This window comes from Pecten maximus, chromosome 8 (assembly GCF_902652985.1).
Source record: "Pecten maximus chromosome 8, xPecMax1.1, whole genome shotgun sequence".
In the NCBI taxonomy this organism is placed as follows: domain Eukaryota; kingdom Metazoa; phylum Mollusca; class Bivalvia; order Pectinida; family Pectinidae; genus Pecten; species Pecten maximus.
Window position 1 is genome coordinate 17,418,402 of NC_047022.1, and position 17,756 is coordinate 17,436,157.

General features: G+C 33.8%; 2 protein-coding genes across 4 annotated transcripts in view; one reads left to right on the plus strand and one right to left on the minus strand.

Annotated features, from left to right (window-relative positions):
• Positions 1–8,747, plus strand: part of LOC117332628 (syntaxin) — an 86,889-nt gene extending 78,142 nt beyond the window's left edge. For both annotated transcript variants that reach the window (XM_033891608.1, XM_033891607.1), the window contains exon 10: positions 220–8,747. In XM_033891608.1, coding sequence (XP_033747499.1) covers positions 220–297 — 78 coding nt within the window. In that variant the 3' untranslated portion in view covers positions 298–8,747. The remainder of the gene's footprint in view (positions 1–219) is intronic.
• Positions 8,748–9,616: 869 nt separating this feature from the next.
• The window catches only part of LOC117332627 (centromere protein J-like), a 37,195-nt gene continuing 29,055 nt past the window's right edge, over positions 9,617–17,756 (minus strand). For both annotated transcript variants that reach the window (XM_033891606.1, XM_033891605.1), the window contains exons 21-25: positions 17,071–17,212; positions 15,327–15,467; positions 14,978–15,051; positions 14,383–14,578; positions 9,617–12,423 (exon numbers count right to left, since the gene is read on the minus strand). In XM_033891606.1, the coding sequence (XP_033747497.1) occupies positions 12,295–12,423; positions 14,383–14,578; positions 14,978–15,051; positions 15,327–15,467; positions 17,071–17,212 (682 nt within the window). In that variant the 3' untranslated portion in view covers positions 9,617–12,294. The remainder of the gene's footprint in view (positions 12,424–14,382; positions 14,579–14,977; positions 15,052–15,326; positions 15,468–17,070; positions 17,213–17,756) is intronic.

A 17,756-nucleotide genomic window follows, 5' to 3' on the forward strand; every position in this document is an offset into this window, starting at 1 on the left:
TTAAGTTTATTTTCTGTTGATTAAGTACATTGTTAAGCGCAGTGTCATCTGATGTTTAATATGACATTGTTTTGATTTTTTTTTTTGTAGTGAAAACATTGAAATTTGTGTCTCTATTTACACATTTTCTGCTTTTTATCTTGAAAATTAAAATAAAAAATATGGAAATATTGACTGTTTTATTATCTCTGTCTTATATTTCTTTTTTTTATATTTCAGAAAATGATCATGATCGTAGCATGTGTTGTAGTTCTTGTGGTCATAGTTGTCATCATAATAATTACACAAGTTGCCTAGGAACGTACCACATGACCAAACACAACCATTCTGATTGGCTAATGACATTCCAAAATGCAAATCAAGATTTTTCCTTAGAAAACAAAGCTGGCATGCAATGTGACTTTGACTGCCAAGTGTCTTTTTCAAGATTGAAAGATTTCAAGATCTGCATCATGCTTGCATTTGTAAGGCAGATACAGATGTCTTATGGATATAATATTGTGTGGCAAGTCAAATAAGCGGCTAAGGAATGCTTTAAGTTCCGGAAATAGACTATTGTTGCTAGTACAGATTCATGGAAGCAAGAAAACAGATCAAGAAGAGGCATTTCTGCATAGATATGACAGTAGTGTTATATTTATGTGAAAAGGATTTAATTCTAGGTCATCTTTCTCACCCACATTTAGAGCATGCCCTCTCTCTCGACTGATATTAACGGATTCTCAAGATCCCAGTATTTTTCTCCTTTATATTTCGAAGTTCTATCTAAATATGTCATTGTCTGAGGAAAAACAAGTAAAATAATAAGCAAGGAGAATGATGCAACAGAAAATTGAGTTATGATATTCAAAAGGAAGCTATAAAAAATCTCCATATATCAATGTCAAATTGACTATAATGTTTATTTGAATTATGGACAATTTAGGTTTTAATATCTGTGTTCCCCAATCCAATATATTATTGACTTTCTTCCACTTCTTAATGCAAGAATTTGCCAAAAATCAGCTACATTGTATAATATCCTGAATGTCGAATTAAGTCCATTTCCAAAATAATGTTTAAAGCAAACAAGAGATGTTAATTTTGAAATATTAAGAAAAATGGAAGCTGCAGCGGGATATTTATTTAATGATCATTTCCCTGTCATTGACTGACTGTAATTTGGCAGTTAAAATGTTCCTCAGACAATGTAATTGTTAATTTAATTATGCTATGTAGCTCATAAATATAAAATCGTGTTTCAGAATATCTGACGTAAAATTTTGGACAAATGAATATTTGTGATGGATTCAATACTTATGATTGAGGGAAAATGGATGTTTGATATGGGATGTATTTATCATACATTCACAGAGAAGAGAGAAATTTTATATCTGATCAATGTATAAGTAAGATAGAGGTTTTATCTGAGCTCAGAGTGAAAAATAGATTCACAAGGAAATCCCTGTTGTATGTTAAAGCATGGGCCACTGAGAAATGTTTTTATCAGTCAAGAGTAAAAACAAAGTGTGAGGATTGGTAGCTTGTATTTCTCTACATAGCTCTTTGTGCAATAAAGTGCATATACGTAGGTATGCATTTCTACCATGGTAATCTTTTTTATCCGTGATTGTTGTAAACGTTTTCTTGATAGATTTATCAAGATTATATATACAAGGAAGATTGTTTCAATTTCCAACATTATCTGTTATGTAAGTACCACTTGAGGTAATGCAAGTGTTATCAGATTTTTTTTTTCAACATTTTATGCAATTTGAGTAAAATCAACTCTTGAGCTCCGCAAAATTTTTCTGAACGCTTTTAAGGTGTCATATTCCATTAATTTCGAGAAGCTTGTCAGCATGTCTGATTAATATTTGTCAAATAGAGTTGTACTCTACTTCACCAATCATCCAACTCAAAGTTTATAATCTATATATAGCTAGCCAATCAGTGAACCTGTAACATACTATACCTATTCAAATGACATTGATGATATTAAGAATTTGCATATTGGCTTAAAGGCGAAACAAATATTTTGAGCCAATCGTGAAAATGTTTGTAACGTTTTCAAACAGGGCTCATTAACAGGGAGAAATCTGATTGGCTATTCGAGAGGTCAGTGAGTATGAACCCTGTATATGCGATGATATTGCAACTGGAGCATTAGATTTGATTTTAATCAGAATGTTACTTTGTGCTGTGTGTTGTGACTTGTTATTTGTGTGGACTAAATGCATATTTAACTCTTTAAACTGACCACTACCAGTAATTAGTAACAAGATATTGAATTGAAAATCGGACCTTGGAAATTAAGTAACAATACTGGAGATGTGTCTAATCGGAATTGACCTGGGAATTGTTAACACTGTAAAACTGGAACAGTATAACCTTAGGAATTCAGAGGAAATGTCTAATATCAATTTCACTGTGTGACCAAAAACAAGAAAATGGCGTGAATGTCCAAATGGATATGAGAAATATTTCTGAAGATATTGTCATCAAATGGATAGCAGGCTGTATATAGTTAAATAGACTTAATATCATGCTATTAAAATTATACTGTTTTCATATTTATTTTGTAGTGTCAGATTTCTTAAAATTAGACTTTGATGTTTGACATGTAATTTATGTATCCATTTATGCATCAAGTAAACATGGTCTCCTTCACTGCTGGTAAGGTCGATATCAGCCATATGTGGCTTGATATGTAATGATAAGGAGATGTCTTAAATTGATGCTGCAGACTTACCATACACTATTCTGTCCTGTTTAGTCATTGGCAGACATTAACAACATAACGACAGACATTTATAAACGATTTCCAAGACATCCTTGTTAGATAAATCTATGTAAATTAGAACTGCCAGACGTTATATGTGCACAAACTTGTATTCTGCTCAAGTATCATGCACAAATTCATTAGATGTAGTGCTAAATTTGGATTATCCCTCATTCACGGTTCAGTTTCTGATTCGACTTGTTTCCAAGGTTTTTCGGTTGTAATGAAGTTTTCAGTATCAATACCACGTAAATGTATGATGAAAATAAATTGACAGGAAGAAAATGTTTATTCACAAACAAAGATGTTAACCAATTGTCACAACAGCATATCCTATAAAATTATATATGCACACACTTTCAATTCAACCAAATATTGCAATGACATTCAGCAAATATTATATTTAAATTCTAAGTTGATTTTCTTACCACCGTTTTTATGTACGTCTCTGCTGCAGGCCTTGTATCTCCTGCGGTCATCAGTAAGAGAGATCAGAGGCATTTCCTGTTTAAAAACTACCTGTATTTATAGGACTTTTGTTTATTCTTGTTGTGCAGGAATTGATTCAAGAAAAAACAAAAAGTCCAAACGATCAAACTACCACAATTGCGTATATGTTATGATGTGTTCATGTGTATCAAAATCTGTGTGTGTGGCTATTCAGGAGATACAAGGTTTGTCCATCCTTGTTCCATATTGTCTAAAATGCTTTCTTATAACTTAAACATCACCGGACAAAAAAATTCAACTTTACTATGCATTTTTCCATCATTTAAACCCCAAAAGACACACACACAAAAGAAATAATTATTCATTTGATTTAAGAGTATAAATTTGAATTTTAAATTGCAAGAGTATTGATTTGAATTTTGAATTGCGACAAAGACTGATGGAACATGGATGCTATTTCTGTGATTTTTGTAAAATCCATAATTTCTTGTAAATCATTGAAGTAATTAAGTGTCATACTAAACTTCCTGCTTGTATAAAGCTTGGATAATTATATTTTTATACTTTCCTCAGGTATTCTTTTTTCAGAGTGCCCTAAGTGTATTTAATTAGAGTTTATAGGTTGTCTTCTTAGCCATACTACAGGTCTACAAACAACTTGTCCAAAAAATATATAATTATTATTGCCTTCCTGTTCCTCCTTCAAGCAGATAACATGTAGTTGCAATGAAATTGTTATTTGGAAGACAAAATTTACTTTTGGGTCCTAGATTCTTATTCTATATACTATTTTGTTCACTTGAAGAGTTGGACTGTAAGAAACAAAAGACAAAAATGGGAAAAAAATTGTTTTTAAATACAAAAATTAAAAATTTTGACACGTTCACCTGTGGTAGGGCTGACAAGATTCCTAATGAACAAGACCTAATTTCTAGTCTGTATATATGCCTTCCTCAGAAGTTAACTTTTTTTCTGATTTTTTTTTTTTAGATATCAAAAATATCTAAACAAGAATCTTCCTTCCCACTCTCCCATTTTAAATATCAGCAGAGTTTGATATATAGCCTCTTGATAGGTAAAGTCAGAATAAGTTATTTGATAAATATTTAAAACTCTATTTGTTATCAGGACGTTAACTTAAGATTAGAGTTTTTGCTCACAAATTCAATAAAAAACTTAAGATTAGAGTTTTTGCTCACAAATTCAAGTATTTCTGCTAAAGCAATTTTGCCATTTCCGTGTATGATATTTGTAACAAAGTAATGTAATGTTAGTTAATTAAGTGCTGCAGTGTCACAAGGAGGTAAATTTAAGAAAAGTAGAGAAACATGTATTTGTATAGATATTCACTGGGGTTTGGTTTAGTAACTTTTTGAATGCTGTAGGTATGATAAACAGTCATAAGAATATTGACCAAGATGTCTATGATGAACTTCAAAAGGCCGGAGATATCTTAAAACACCCAACAGTAATGTCATGTAAAGTCTAGTAGTATTCACATTCCTGATTAGCTTCATTAAAATCATATGGTCATTTTGATATGAAAAAATTTACTAACAACTAATTTCTTGATATTATTAGTCGTTTTAACTGTCGAAGCCTATTTGGCTGCTTAGCGTAACGACAATCTAATACAAACATTCCATCTGATGTTACTCGTATATATGGAAATTAAAAGCTAAATTTGGTGTATTGCGATTTGGATGACCCACAGACATGAAAACTAGGAAATATTTGTAAATTTCTATGATCGCAGACTTTTGAAAGATTATATCTAGGATAGCTACTTACAAGTTTAATTTTCTTTCAATTTATTCATGAACAAAATATCTCGCCTGTATCATAGAGTGTCCCACTAGTTTTCTTTTGTGTAGAGACCTTGGTAAATTAATCTGTTAAATGGATTTTACCTCCTCAGCATCCATATTAAGGAGAGTTTTAGTAGTTCTTGGAAGTTGGAATTTTACAAGTAATGTTAAAGAAAAAGCACCATGATGCTAAATGCAGTGGATAATTTGCCCATGATCCAATCTCCATGACAGTGCCAAGGTATTTTTGTGATCATGGAACTTCTAACAAGTTTTACTTTCATATATACTGTATAACCATGGACTCCGATTAGAATAGAAGTCCACAGTATGTCCTTTTGCCTTAGTAATAGGCAGGCAACTCCAGATAAGAAAAACACCAAGCAACTTGGAACTCTTCTATGTTGGAGATAAGAAACAGAGTGCTGGGACTCTACTTTAAATGTCTTTTTTTTTTTTTATTGTTTATGGTGAACGTAACTAAGCCAAATTGCAATTTAAAAGAACACTATTTCAGGATATTTACCCCGGAAATTAATGCAAATGGTGTTGGTGATATATTTTAGAAATCCGTAACTCATTTTGCATAATTTGTTCACATTACATGTATTGCATAACGTTGATATAATGAAGACAGAAGAGAGAGAAAATAAAAAGAGTCCTTTGTTCCAATTTGTTTTGATTAAATATCATAATTAATCACTTTTCATTTATTTCTGTTTGATTAAAAAAATAACAAAATTAATAATTATTTGAACAGCATTATTATTGGTTTAAGAAATCAGGTTAGCTGCTAGAGGAAAAATTACTGTTTGTTTTGCAGAATTTTATTTATATTTTCATTGATGTCTACAATATATGAAATGTCGTTGAAATGTTCTGTTTTTCAATAGATTTGGTAGCTTTACCAGTTGAATGAACATTCAAACATCTTTGTCTCACGATTGTTCTATGAAGTGTTTTTACTCTTTTGTTATTATTGTGTATTAATTAACTAATTATGATTGATCATAAATCATCTATGTATCCAAGACATGATCTTATGTGTTGTTATAAATTAGAAATATGACTGGCATTGATATTGCAAAATAATAATTAATAAATGAATGTATGAATGCTTCAAATCATTAATCTTATTGTAAATTTCACATAATCGTTTGATGTCAGAATGTTTGCCAGAGTTCTAACCAGTCTGATCTTGTAGAGCGAGATCTTTACAAAATCTGAGTATCAAATCGTTAACTTGTTATTTAATCAACTTCGGGTAACATTTCTAGATGATCAAACACAAAAATATACAAACTCTATCTTATAACTGTCAGAATATACAAACTCTATCTTATAACTTAATAATTATTTAGTGAATACTAATTATTTTCTATTCCATTGTGATTAAACATAGTTTGATTTCCAAACAAAATACAATATTAACATGCTATTTACCACAGGGCTTGGCACAAATTCAGCCCACAACCCATATATATTGGATCTGTAGGTTGGGCTCCTTTGCATGTGACAGAACACTCACTATAATCCTTCAGACGAAACCTAGTAATAGGCAGAGTCATGTAGGTGATAAACCAGTAACTAACGAACTAACGACAACTGAACACTGACTATAGTCATTTAGGCGGTAAACCAGTAGCTAAATAACTGGAATTCTGTGCTACAATCTTCCGATTTGGTGTCTCACACAATAATAAATAAAATGTCAATAGTTTCACCACATTCATATTTTATTTGGGAAAAAACAACAAATCTTACTGTATGATAAATGATTCCCAACGAAATTTGATTTTCATTTTTAAGTATAATGTTTCCTTTGTGGTGGAAACAGGCTACACTCTTTCACCTATAACATGTCGCGGAGAGGGTAAGGTTTTATAATGTAATGTAAAAATATATATTATAAATATTGATTTCATATTAATTTTATATCTTTAATTGTAATCATGTATTTCATGTCTGACTTTCTTTATTCTGGGGATTCTTTCCACTTTTTGTACAAAGCCTTTCTTACAATATTCCAAATAAAAGGTTGGAGTTGTGAAGTCTCCTGATTTTACCTACATGTGGGGTAAAGTCATGTGACCTTCTAGGCTAACGTATTATTGGCTATATTTAGATTGTGTAATTTTTCGTGTGCATAAATGAGAATTGTAGATTAAAATTATGTGTGAGCTCTCTTCATCTACAGTTACTAAGCATATATGTTGTCATGTTGAATGTACTGTTGACTTCTCAGCATACCTTCCCCACTGCAATAAATGTCAGATGAATTATGCAACACTGAACAAAGATAGCTTAAATTTGTAATGGTCACGTGTTAGAGCAGATACCCTTTGATCATGGCTTGTAATCAGTTACCATAGGTATGTTTTAATAGGTGATAAGAAAAAGCATTGTCGTGTTATTATCTTGTGTTGAAATCAATTGTGCAGAAGCTGGTTCATATACATGGCGGATTCAAAATGTGGTCAATGGTAATATACAATTGTTGACTTTGGATAAGGTTAACACCAGGATTTATCAACCCTAGATGTCTGATTATCGCCAAGGTTAACAAAATAGGATTTTGAAAGTAACAGGGTTTTCCTCTGTTTCTATTTTAGTGTACGAGACAATTGAATAAAAAAGAAATGTTTATCTTATGTGCATTATTACGTCGTCAATATGGCATTTTGTTTATACCTATTAGGGCATGTCTCGACCAATCAGAAAACAGCAAAAAACAGATGTCAATGCAAATTTGTTTTAAAACATCTGAGCTTTCAATTTGAAAGAAAAAAAAAAGTAATAATATTTGAGAATGTGTGTTTTGATGAACTTGTTATTACTGTGGCAATGTACTCACCACTGAATTTAAATTAGATCGGAAGGATCCGTTTGATTATATTGATGCTTCAGTATTTTGTAATATCTTGACAAAGTTACGTTGACCCCATCAACTTTAGTATGGATGACTTTGTAACTATGTCACAATTTTTAAACTATTCACTCTACAGTGCACTGGAAATGCTAGATAATTCACAAGTTTCGTACAAACAATTCATCTTACAGTGCAGCGGAAATACTAGATAGTTCACATTTATTCGTACAAAGTGTCGTATATGTGGTGGGAAAAAAATACATCGCGAATGCTGTATAACAAAGAAAGTGTGTTCCCCAAATGATCATCACCATTTTAAAACTGATTTGTAACTTATTTTTGTAACATATTTTTGAGGAAAAAAGTAAGGATTAGTTGTTTTAACATACCCTGATTGAAGTGGAATAAGGCTTGCTATTTAATGCTTATTGTGTGTCGGTTAGAATGCTGATACACACAAGTCCCGTTTTTCATGTGTTCCTTCTACAGTCATCAGTTTGCTCAGGATGAAATGTTAATTTTTTCTGTCCAAATCGACCAATCATAGTCTTGTTTTTATCCTTGGAAACCTAAGTAGGTCAATGTATATAACTGGCTTTTATATACGATATATATAAATATATATATTAATGTACTATTATAACTATTAGACAAAACATCATTAGATCATGTACGTATTTATTATACGGTCACTAATATAATTGTACATATAACATGATTGTGTATAATATTCTTAACAGTTGTTATGTTTATAATTATTCCACTGTTTCTTATTAGATTTTAATTCAAATTCCGATATTGTAAGCTTAATGTAAAGAAATTGTTGATATTTCAATAGAAATTAAAAAATAGGACTTAATTCCGTCTTTGTTTTATTTATCTTGCACCAATACCATGATAGATGATTTTATTACCATCATTTTTACGTCGCCTGAGACGAAGTATAACCATAGACATTTAGCTGTGATATTGAACAAACAACATTACTGGAAAGATAAAAAAAAACATGCAGTGACCTTGTTTGTCTTAGGACTGATCAGAGCTCTCGATAAGACATGTCTTAAGGACTGATCAGAGCTCTCGATAAGACATAAAGAAGCCGATCATTTTCAAATTTAGTTTCCTCAAATTCCCCTGACCAAAGGTGTTTAGCATGCTCATATCTCAAAAATTGATTATAACATACCATCTTTATCCTCAAATAAGCCGAATCCTCTAGTGTCAAAGTTTTGGTATTAAGGTTTGGAAAAGGATTAGTTTTGAGCCACTTTTAGCTTACGATTTTAAAATAAATTGATAATGCTGAAAAAATGAAGGAGGCTTTTAGAATATGTGGGCAGGTGCTTATTTACAGATACAGTAATATATATAAAGCCCAATGTCTGTCCCTGTAACAAGCATGTCCTTAAGCTGGCATTAAGATGTACATGTATATGAAAAAGAATGGGGCGCATAACGGTCGCCAGCAACAGTACCACAGTATAAATATCATTGCCCCTGGCTATGTATCCAAGCAGCTACTTGGTATTCAATACCAGCATTATCAACCCAGTCGGCACACATCTGTAAAATGGCTTGGACAAGTGTTGGAACATTAAAGGAGGAAAATCCTAGATCTGATGAAAGGACATGCCATGCATCAGAATTCTTTTATCTTATATTTTAAGGTATAGGACAAATTTTGTATGAGATTGAAATCAATTTTTACTCAAACAAAACTAACAAAAATTTTAGTTTTCAAATTTTAATGTGCATTTTTATTTTTCATTATTTCATAGCAAGATAGAAATTACTAAAAAAATTCATCTGTACATAAATAGATATAGCATGTAACATTAAATAAATAAGCAACATTTAGTATCATTACCAATTCGTACAAAATTGACAATGCTTTCAAAATTCTGATTCAGTACATTGAAGCTTGCTTATAACTACATTGAACACTTGGACAAAATCAACAAACACTAATATCAGGGAGCTAAAACATGTAAGCCATTCCATTCTTATCGGTAAACAAGTAAACATCTAACTACAATATATACCTACAATTATTTTTAAAATACGATGATTTGTAGTCGAGCATGTAATCTTTTTTCCAGTGATTTAATCTATGTATTTCTCTTTTAAATTTTTTTAAAACGTGGTGATTTGCATTTACAGAAGAGCATTTTCACAATGAAAAGTTACAGTTACTGTAAATATGTATTCCAGATCAATAATTTTCTTCTATGCTAAACATCAGTGTGACTGATGGTTTTATCTTGTTTAGAAAAGACAGGCTTGGTATATCGCCAGATATCTTTACACTACGTACACAGTGGGCCTATCTGACCAGATATCTTTACACTACGTACACAGCAGGCCTATCTGACCAGATATCTTTACACTACGTACACAGCGGGCCTATCTGACCAGATATCTTTACACTACGTACACAGTGGGCCTATCTGACCAGATATCTTTACACTACGTACACAGTGGGCCTATCTGACCAGATATCTTTACACTACGTACACAGCGGGCCTACCTGACCAGATATCTTTACACTACGTACACAGCGGGCCTATCTGACCAGATATCTTTACACTACGTACACAGCGGGCCTATCTGACCAGATGTCTTTACACTACGTACACAGCGGGCCTATCTGACCAGATGTCTTTACACTACGTACACAGCGGGCCTATCTGACCAGATGTCTTTACACTACGTACACAGTGGGCCTATCTGAACAGATATCTTTACACTACGTACACAGTGGGCCTATCTGACCAGATATCTTTACACTACGTAAACAGTGGGCCTATCTGACCAGATATCTTTACACTACGTACACAGCGGGCCTATCTGACCAGATATCTTTACACTACATACACAGTGGGCCTATCTGACCAGATATCTTTACACTACGTACACAGCGGGCCTATCTGACCAGATATCTGTACACTACGTACACAGTGGGCCTATCTGACCAGATATCTTTACACTACGTACACAGCGGGCCTATCTGACCAGATATCTTTACACTACGTACACAGTGGGCCTATCTGACCAGATATCTTTACACTACGTACACAGTGGGCCTATTGTATTGAAACTTAAGCACTGGTGATTCAAAATAGAAGAAAAAAAATCTAAATCCATACGCATGCACAATGGTAAATGTATTCAGGTCTTCTGTGATATGATGTGAAAATCGCTTGACAAAATATCTTATGTGCTTGGTAGTTTAACTTACAGTAAAAGAACACTGGTTACAACCAAATAATACTTCTACAATAAAATATTGTATTCATATTTAAATGAATTAATTTAAAGTGTGTTTTCATTTTTGAGTTTTAACATAAGGTACATCGTACATGCATATTTTAACGATGGGTAAATATTTTCAGGTAGCCATATCATCATTAATCTCTTCATCTTAGAGTTCGCAAATCTGAGGGTTGTGAAAATACAGGAAACTCTGGGGCAGCAACATGATCGAGTTCAATATTTCAGATCTCATAGACTAGCACTAATAATTACAAATAAAGAATAGTCATAAAAAGAAAAAAAATGCTCATAAAAAAAAAAAAAAAAAAACAATGATACACTTTGCGTATTTAAAATTCAAATAACAAGGTAATGACTGGAAATGAAAAAAAAATAAATAAATTATTCGATTCATTTTGGTGTTTTTTGCGATTGAAAACTCTCCTCACCATGGCAAAATTATATTGGAAATTACAAATCATGTTCATTCAAAAACAGACAATTTAAAATCTGCATTACACAGAGTTATATATTGTATTTTCCCTGGGATATTTAATTTGGAATGAAAATATTCACAAATCAAGATTTGTTGGAATTACTTATTATCATAATATACAGGCCAAATAGGTTTCTCTTAACTATTAGCAAAGAAAATACTAACAAAGTTGATCGTATCTAGAATGTGGACTGGGAACAAGTAGAGGATAAATCTGATAACATCGACAATTATGATGATTTGATGTTACAAGAGATTCAATAACTAGTAAATTCAAGGGTTGAATATTTCAGCTAATGCATGAGTAAGATTTTCATGGAAAAGTTTATGAGTGTAACATCCTCCAGAAAATATCACAATGTATTGTTCAATTCTCTCTAAATGATGATGATGATGATGATATTCAATTCTCTCTAAATGATGATGATGATGATGATGATGATGACGACAGTAATATAGAAAGCACCACTGCTGTGAAGATGTATCAAGAATAGCCTGTCCAAGAACCACAGCATCTTCCTCGCCTTAACTATTTGTAGGCACATTTGAATTCTGTGATGAGGGTAGGCACGTTTGAATTCTGTGATGAGGGTAGGCACGTTGGAATTCTGTGATGAGGACAATGACACTATGACGAGAGGATTTGATGACACTAATACTAGCACCGTCTGTCCACAATCACATTGCCATCCTTGTCTTTTACACGTATCCTGCCATTAGAATATCGAGTTTCCTGTCGTCCGTCTGGATACACTGTCTTCACAGTTCCATCTGGATATTCTCGTCTCTGTCAAAAACAAAATTTTTAAAAAATTTAGAATTTTGTTTTTTTTAATTTAGAAGTTATTTCTTTGAAAATTCAGATATGATTAAACTTAGGTCTGTTAAGTTTACGTCTGACAAACATTTTTGAAAGGATTAAAATGCAGGGGTTATGTTTTTACTGGTGGTACCAGAACTCATTTTGGGGTAATAGATTTCACTGGCCATTTTCTTCATTTAACCAAGAACACAGCAAATTACAGAGTAACAAATGACTTGTTTTGTTTCATCATTCCAGATTGGTCTGGGTTCAGTATTGCCTAAGTTTGAAAACAAAAAAGTGCAATTTTATAGAGTCATATGGTCCAGGTAAAGGAAATAATCCAATGTGGAAAAAGGGGGGAAAATTAGTGTTTCTTCACCATACAAGAAGTTATCAGCACAAACAGCAGAAGAGTGAGAAAGCAGCAGAAATATACCATGACAGCCACCTAACACTCACATATAACCTTCCTTTGATCTTATTAATGGTGACAGAGCGCTGGAGCCATAACCTTCCTATACTTTGACCTTGTTAATGGTGACAGAGCGCTGGAGCCATAACCTTCCTATACTTTGACCTTGTTAATGGTGACAAGAGTGCCGGAGCCATAACCTTCCTATACTTTGACCTTGTTAATGGTGACAGAGCGCCGGAGCCATAACCTTCCTATACTTTGATCTTATTAATGGTGACAGAGTGCTGGAGCCATAACCTTCCTATACTTTGATCTTCTTAATGGTGACAGAGCGCCGGAGCCATAACCTTCCTATACTTTGACCTTGTTAATGGTGACAGAGCGCTGGAGCCATAACCTTCCTATACTTTGACCTTGTTAATGGTGACAGAGCGCTGGAGCCATAACCTTCCTATACTTTGATCTTGTTAATGGTGACAGAGTGCTGGAGCCATAACCTTCCTATACTTTGATCTTATTAATGGTGACAGAGTGCTGGAGCCATAACCTTCCTATACTTTGACCTTGTTAATGGTGACAGAGCGCCGGAGCCATAACCTTCCTATACTTTGATCTTCTTAATGGTGACAGAGCGCCGGAGCCATAACCTTCCTATACTTTGATCTTGTTAATGGTGACAGAGCGCCGGAGCCATAACCTTCCTATACTTTGACCTTGTTAATGGTGACAGAGCGCTGGAGCCATAACCTTCCTATACTTTGACCTTGTTAATGGTGACAGAGCGCCGGAGCCATAACCTTCCTATACTTTGACCTTGTTAATGGTGACAGAGCGCCGGAGCCATAACCTTCCTATACTTTGATCTTCTTAATGGTGACAGAGCGCCGGAGCCATAACCTTCCTATACTTTGACCTTGTTAATGGTGACAGAGCGCCGGAGCCATAACCTTCCTATACTTTGACCTTGTTAATGGTGACAGAGCGCCGGAGCCATAACCTTCCTATACTTTGACATTGTTAATGGTGACAGAGCGCCGGAGCCATAACCTTCCCATACTTTGAGCACTGAAGCCAAACACAAAGCTAAACAACCATAGCTGATGAATAAACTGCAGGTAATAATAGATTTAGTACATTATCTGACCCAAACTGCTGGTATTTGCAGTAAGTACCATAACTATTGACTGCTCAATAGAGTAATACAATTAACTTCAGAGTTCTGACCATGAGATGTACTAAAGATTATTGTCACCAGCATCATTGATTCGGAGTTCTGACTATGAGATGTACTAATGATCATTGCAGCCAGCAACACTGATTCAGAGGTCTGACCTTGTGTAATATAACTAACCATCATTGCAGCCAGCACCACTGATTCGGCGTTCTGACCATGAGATGTAACGATTATTGCCACCAGCATCATTGATTCGGAGTTCTGACCATGAGATGTACTAACAATTATTGTCGCTAGCATCATTGATTCAGAGGTCTGACCTTATGTAATATAACTGGCCTACGTTTCCTACCTTGTATTCCTGTGTGTGTATCTCTCTTTGGCCGTTTGGGAATTCCATGGTTTTGTCTCCATTCTTATCTACTCGGATCACGGTTCCATCTGGAAATATACTTTCTTCCGACCCGTTTTGAAACAAATACTTGATGGTCTGATCGGGGAAAATGATTTCTTTGGTCTTGTCTGGATAGTGTTTCTCCACTTGGTTGCTATGGATACGATGATTCAAAAGATTATTAAAACAGACGATTCCAGTATAGAAGAACACAAGTTCTAGAAGACTTTAGTACATTTCATTAAATAATCTAGCATCATAATATATTTTTGTTTTGAACTGTTTTCCAGTAGTTCGGGTGGGTGTGAGTGAATCTCAATAGACACAAAATACAGAAAAACATGTATTTCACCTTTCACTCACATATTAAAAAATTCATTTAATCCTCTATTGCTAAATATGCTTTGCATTACAAGCACACAAATTTCACAAATAAATTTAAGTTTTATAGAAGAGTTGGTGAATCCTGTTAAATTCCTCGATTCAAACAGAAAACTGATAGACTTACACCTGTACACTAACTTGGGAATTGATTTTTTCGTGGAACACTTACTTGGGGAACTGAAGTATCTCCAGCCCATCAGGATAGGTCGAGTGTGTTGTCTGGGCCTCACAGTAGTAATAAACCTGTCGACAAACAGAATTAATCTTACAGTACTGAAATCCTTAACAGTTACTCTAAAAGTTGGTATATAGCTATTCTTGATGATAAAACTGTATGGCATAAAAGTTGCCTTGTATCCTTCTTGCATCTAATCTTTGATGAAAACCTCCGAAAAAAAGAAAAAACAATTTTTTTTTTTTTAAAGTTTAGGGCATATAATACGAAATTTTTAATTTCTTTTGTTTTTGATCAGTTTCAATAAAAATTATATGAACTTGAACCAGAGCTCTGAACTTACGATTCGCTGGTCAGGCATAATCTGTTTGATGTCGCCATTAAAGAAAGATACGATGATGGTCAGGCCATCTGCAGAAATCTCCTTCCTTGTGCCGTTTGAAAACAGGATCTCCCTGGCGCCTGTTCGGTACACTCGCTCAACCTAAATGGAGTCCAAGTGGAAATGTTATTACTGATTATTATCCTAGACCAGTTAATGAGTCTGATGACCCAGCATGTTTGTTTGTTGGGTTTATCGCCCATTGAACAGCCAGGGTCATTTTGAGGCGGGGTCTCCATGTAGTAGTTGGTGACTACCTCACTGAACAACATATGGGAGGCCCGTCGCACATATGTATCCCAGAGCAATTAGGGTTAAGTGTCTTGCCCAAGGACACAACCACGACAACACAGACTGTTTCTCAGCTCTACAAGAAAAACAAACTGACATGGCTAGGGAGTGTCGAACCACACACCTCTGATCTTCACCTGAGGTTAGGTGGCTGGTGCACTAATCGATTGAGCTATCGTGGCCCAGTAGTCAGAGCTAGAAAATATACATACTGAAGGTGTAATAGAAATCGGTGAATGATTACATAATTTATCCACAAAGCCCCTGTCTTCATTTTTGCAGAATCACTGATTTTAAAATAGTAAGCTAAAAGTAATTGAAAAATTAATCCTTTCAAAATTTTAATACTAAACTTTTGCATTAAGAGAAGGGGCTAATTTGAGGATAAATATAGTATATACATGCATAACTATAATTATGGAAATGTTTACTAAAAAATTTGATGAGGCGGTGTTCCCTGATATTCAATTCCCGACACTGAAGTTCAAATCTGGACAACGGCGAAAACTGAATCATTATATATACACAGTGTCATATTATGATAGAGCTGGGTTGTGCGATACAAGAAAATTTGATTTTGAATATTTTGTTTTTCCTACGAGATTTACAAAACTCGGACTCATTCAAGATGCTATATAAACGTAGTCTAGTGTCAATGTCCACACACAACTAAGACACAGGCATCCATGATTAACTTATCATTGCCTTGATAAGTATATTAAATATCACTCCAGTAAGAAACCAATATAACAAGGATATCAGAGAAATTTATTCAAGATGTGGGAAAAGCACACTGGGCCGTTTTCGTTTTTTGCGATCCAAACAGTTGGACTAGTTGGACCTGTGTTGCTGGTTTATGTTGCTGTTGCTGGTTTATAAAGACAGACCTAGTGATTTTATATTGTTTTCAGATGAGCCTCGACAAAGACTCCCAAGGCCTGTATTAACATTTGCAGGTCTGTCTAGATATATGTTTGAAATATTATATTTAAAAACTGACGAACCGGTTTGTTCGCATAAACAAACAGGCCCTAAGTGTCCGGATTCATTCCGAATTTGTTTTCATGGCATGCCTCAAAGGCAGGCTATCAACGGAGCACTGAGAATAATATAATCATGAAATGTATATACTCATTGCTGGACTTAATTCAAATGCAAACCAAATTTGGTAAAAAAGACATCTGAATCTTTAAATCTAGTTAAATTCTAACCAGTTCTAAATGCACAGAAACCAGTTGGCAAATCAGGCAGCCCCCAGGTAATAACCATAGATTAATATACATGTGGCATGTCATTTTTCCCTCTTAAATAAATTCAACTTTTACCTATTTTCAATTTCTTAATTAAACTCTCTAACTTTATAATGCTTTGACCTTAACGTTCCCCAAGGGTGCCGAGATCAAGACTATCTCACCTTTCCATCTGTGTGTTGTAGTTCATCATATCGACTGTCACCTTTATCTATAGCCGACTTATCAATGTTGAATTTTGTTGCTGTCTTTCTAGGGATGTTGTTACTATACTGAGCATCTTCTGTATCAGTATACATACTGGTGCTGAAAGACAGTTTAAAATAGAATTAAACTCCTACAAATTTAGCCCACTATCAAATTACACTCTACTATGATCATTAACTATGTCCATCAGCTACTTGTGAAGAGAGAAATCATGTCAATTTTTCACTTGGTAAAATATCTTGATAACCTTATCTAAAGTAAAATTTAGCAAAAATTGTGAATTCAGCAATAATATTGAATATTAAATTCTAAGACATTAAGTATTATAAAAGATGCTAAATTGCTGACTAAAGAGTATTTTTGATAAAATTGAAAACAAAAATATGTATATATATCTATACAATACCATTTCACATTTTACACTAATGCCACCCTCCAAAAGATTGAGATTTTTTTTAACTGATGATAAATTACATCCCATGGAAATTCAATTGTACTCTGCCTTTATATTTGGTATCTGATAAGTGATCAATGTTAGGACAATGTTATGTCAGTGTATATAGTTAGGTATATTTCTACATCATGGGTGCCATTTAAATACATCACATAGTAAGTGGGGCGATACCATTACTCTAGTAGATTT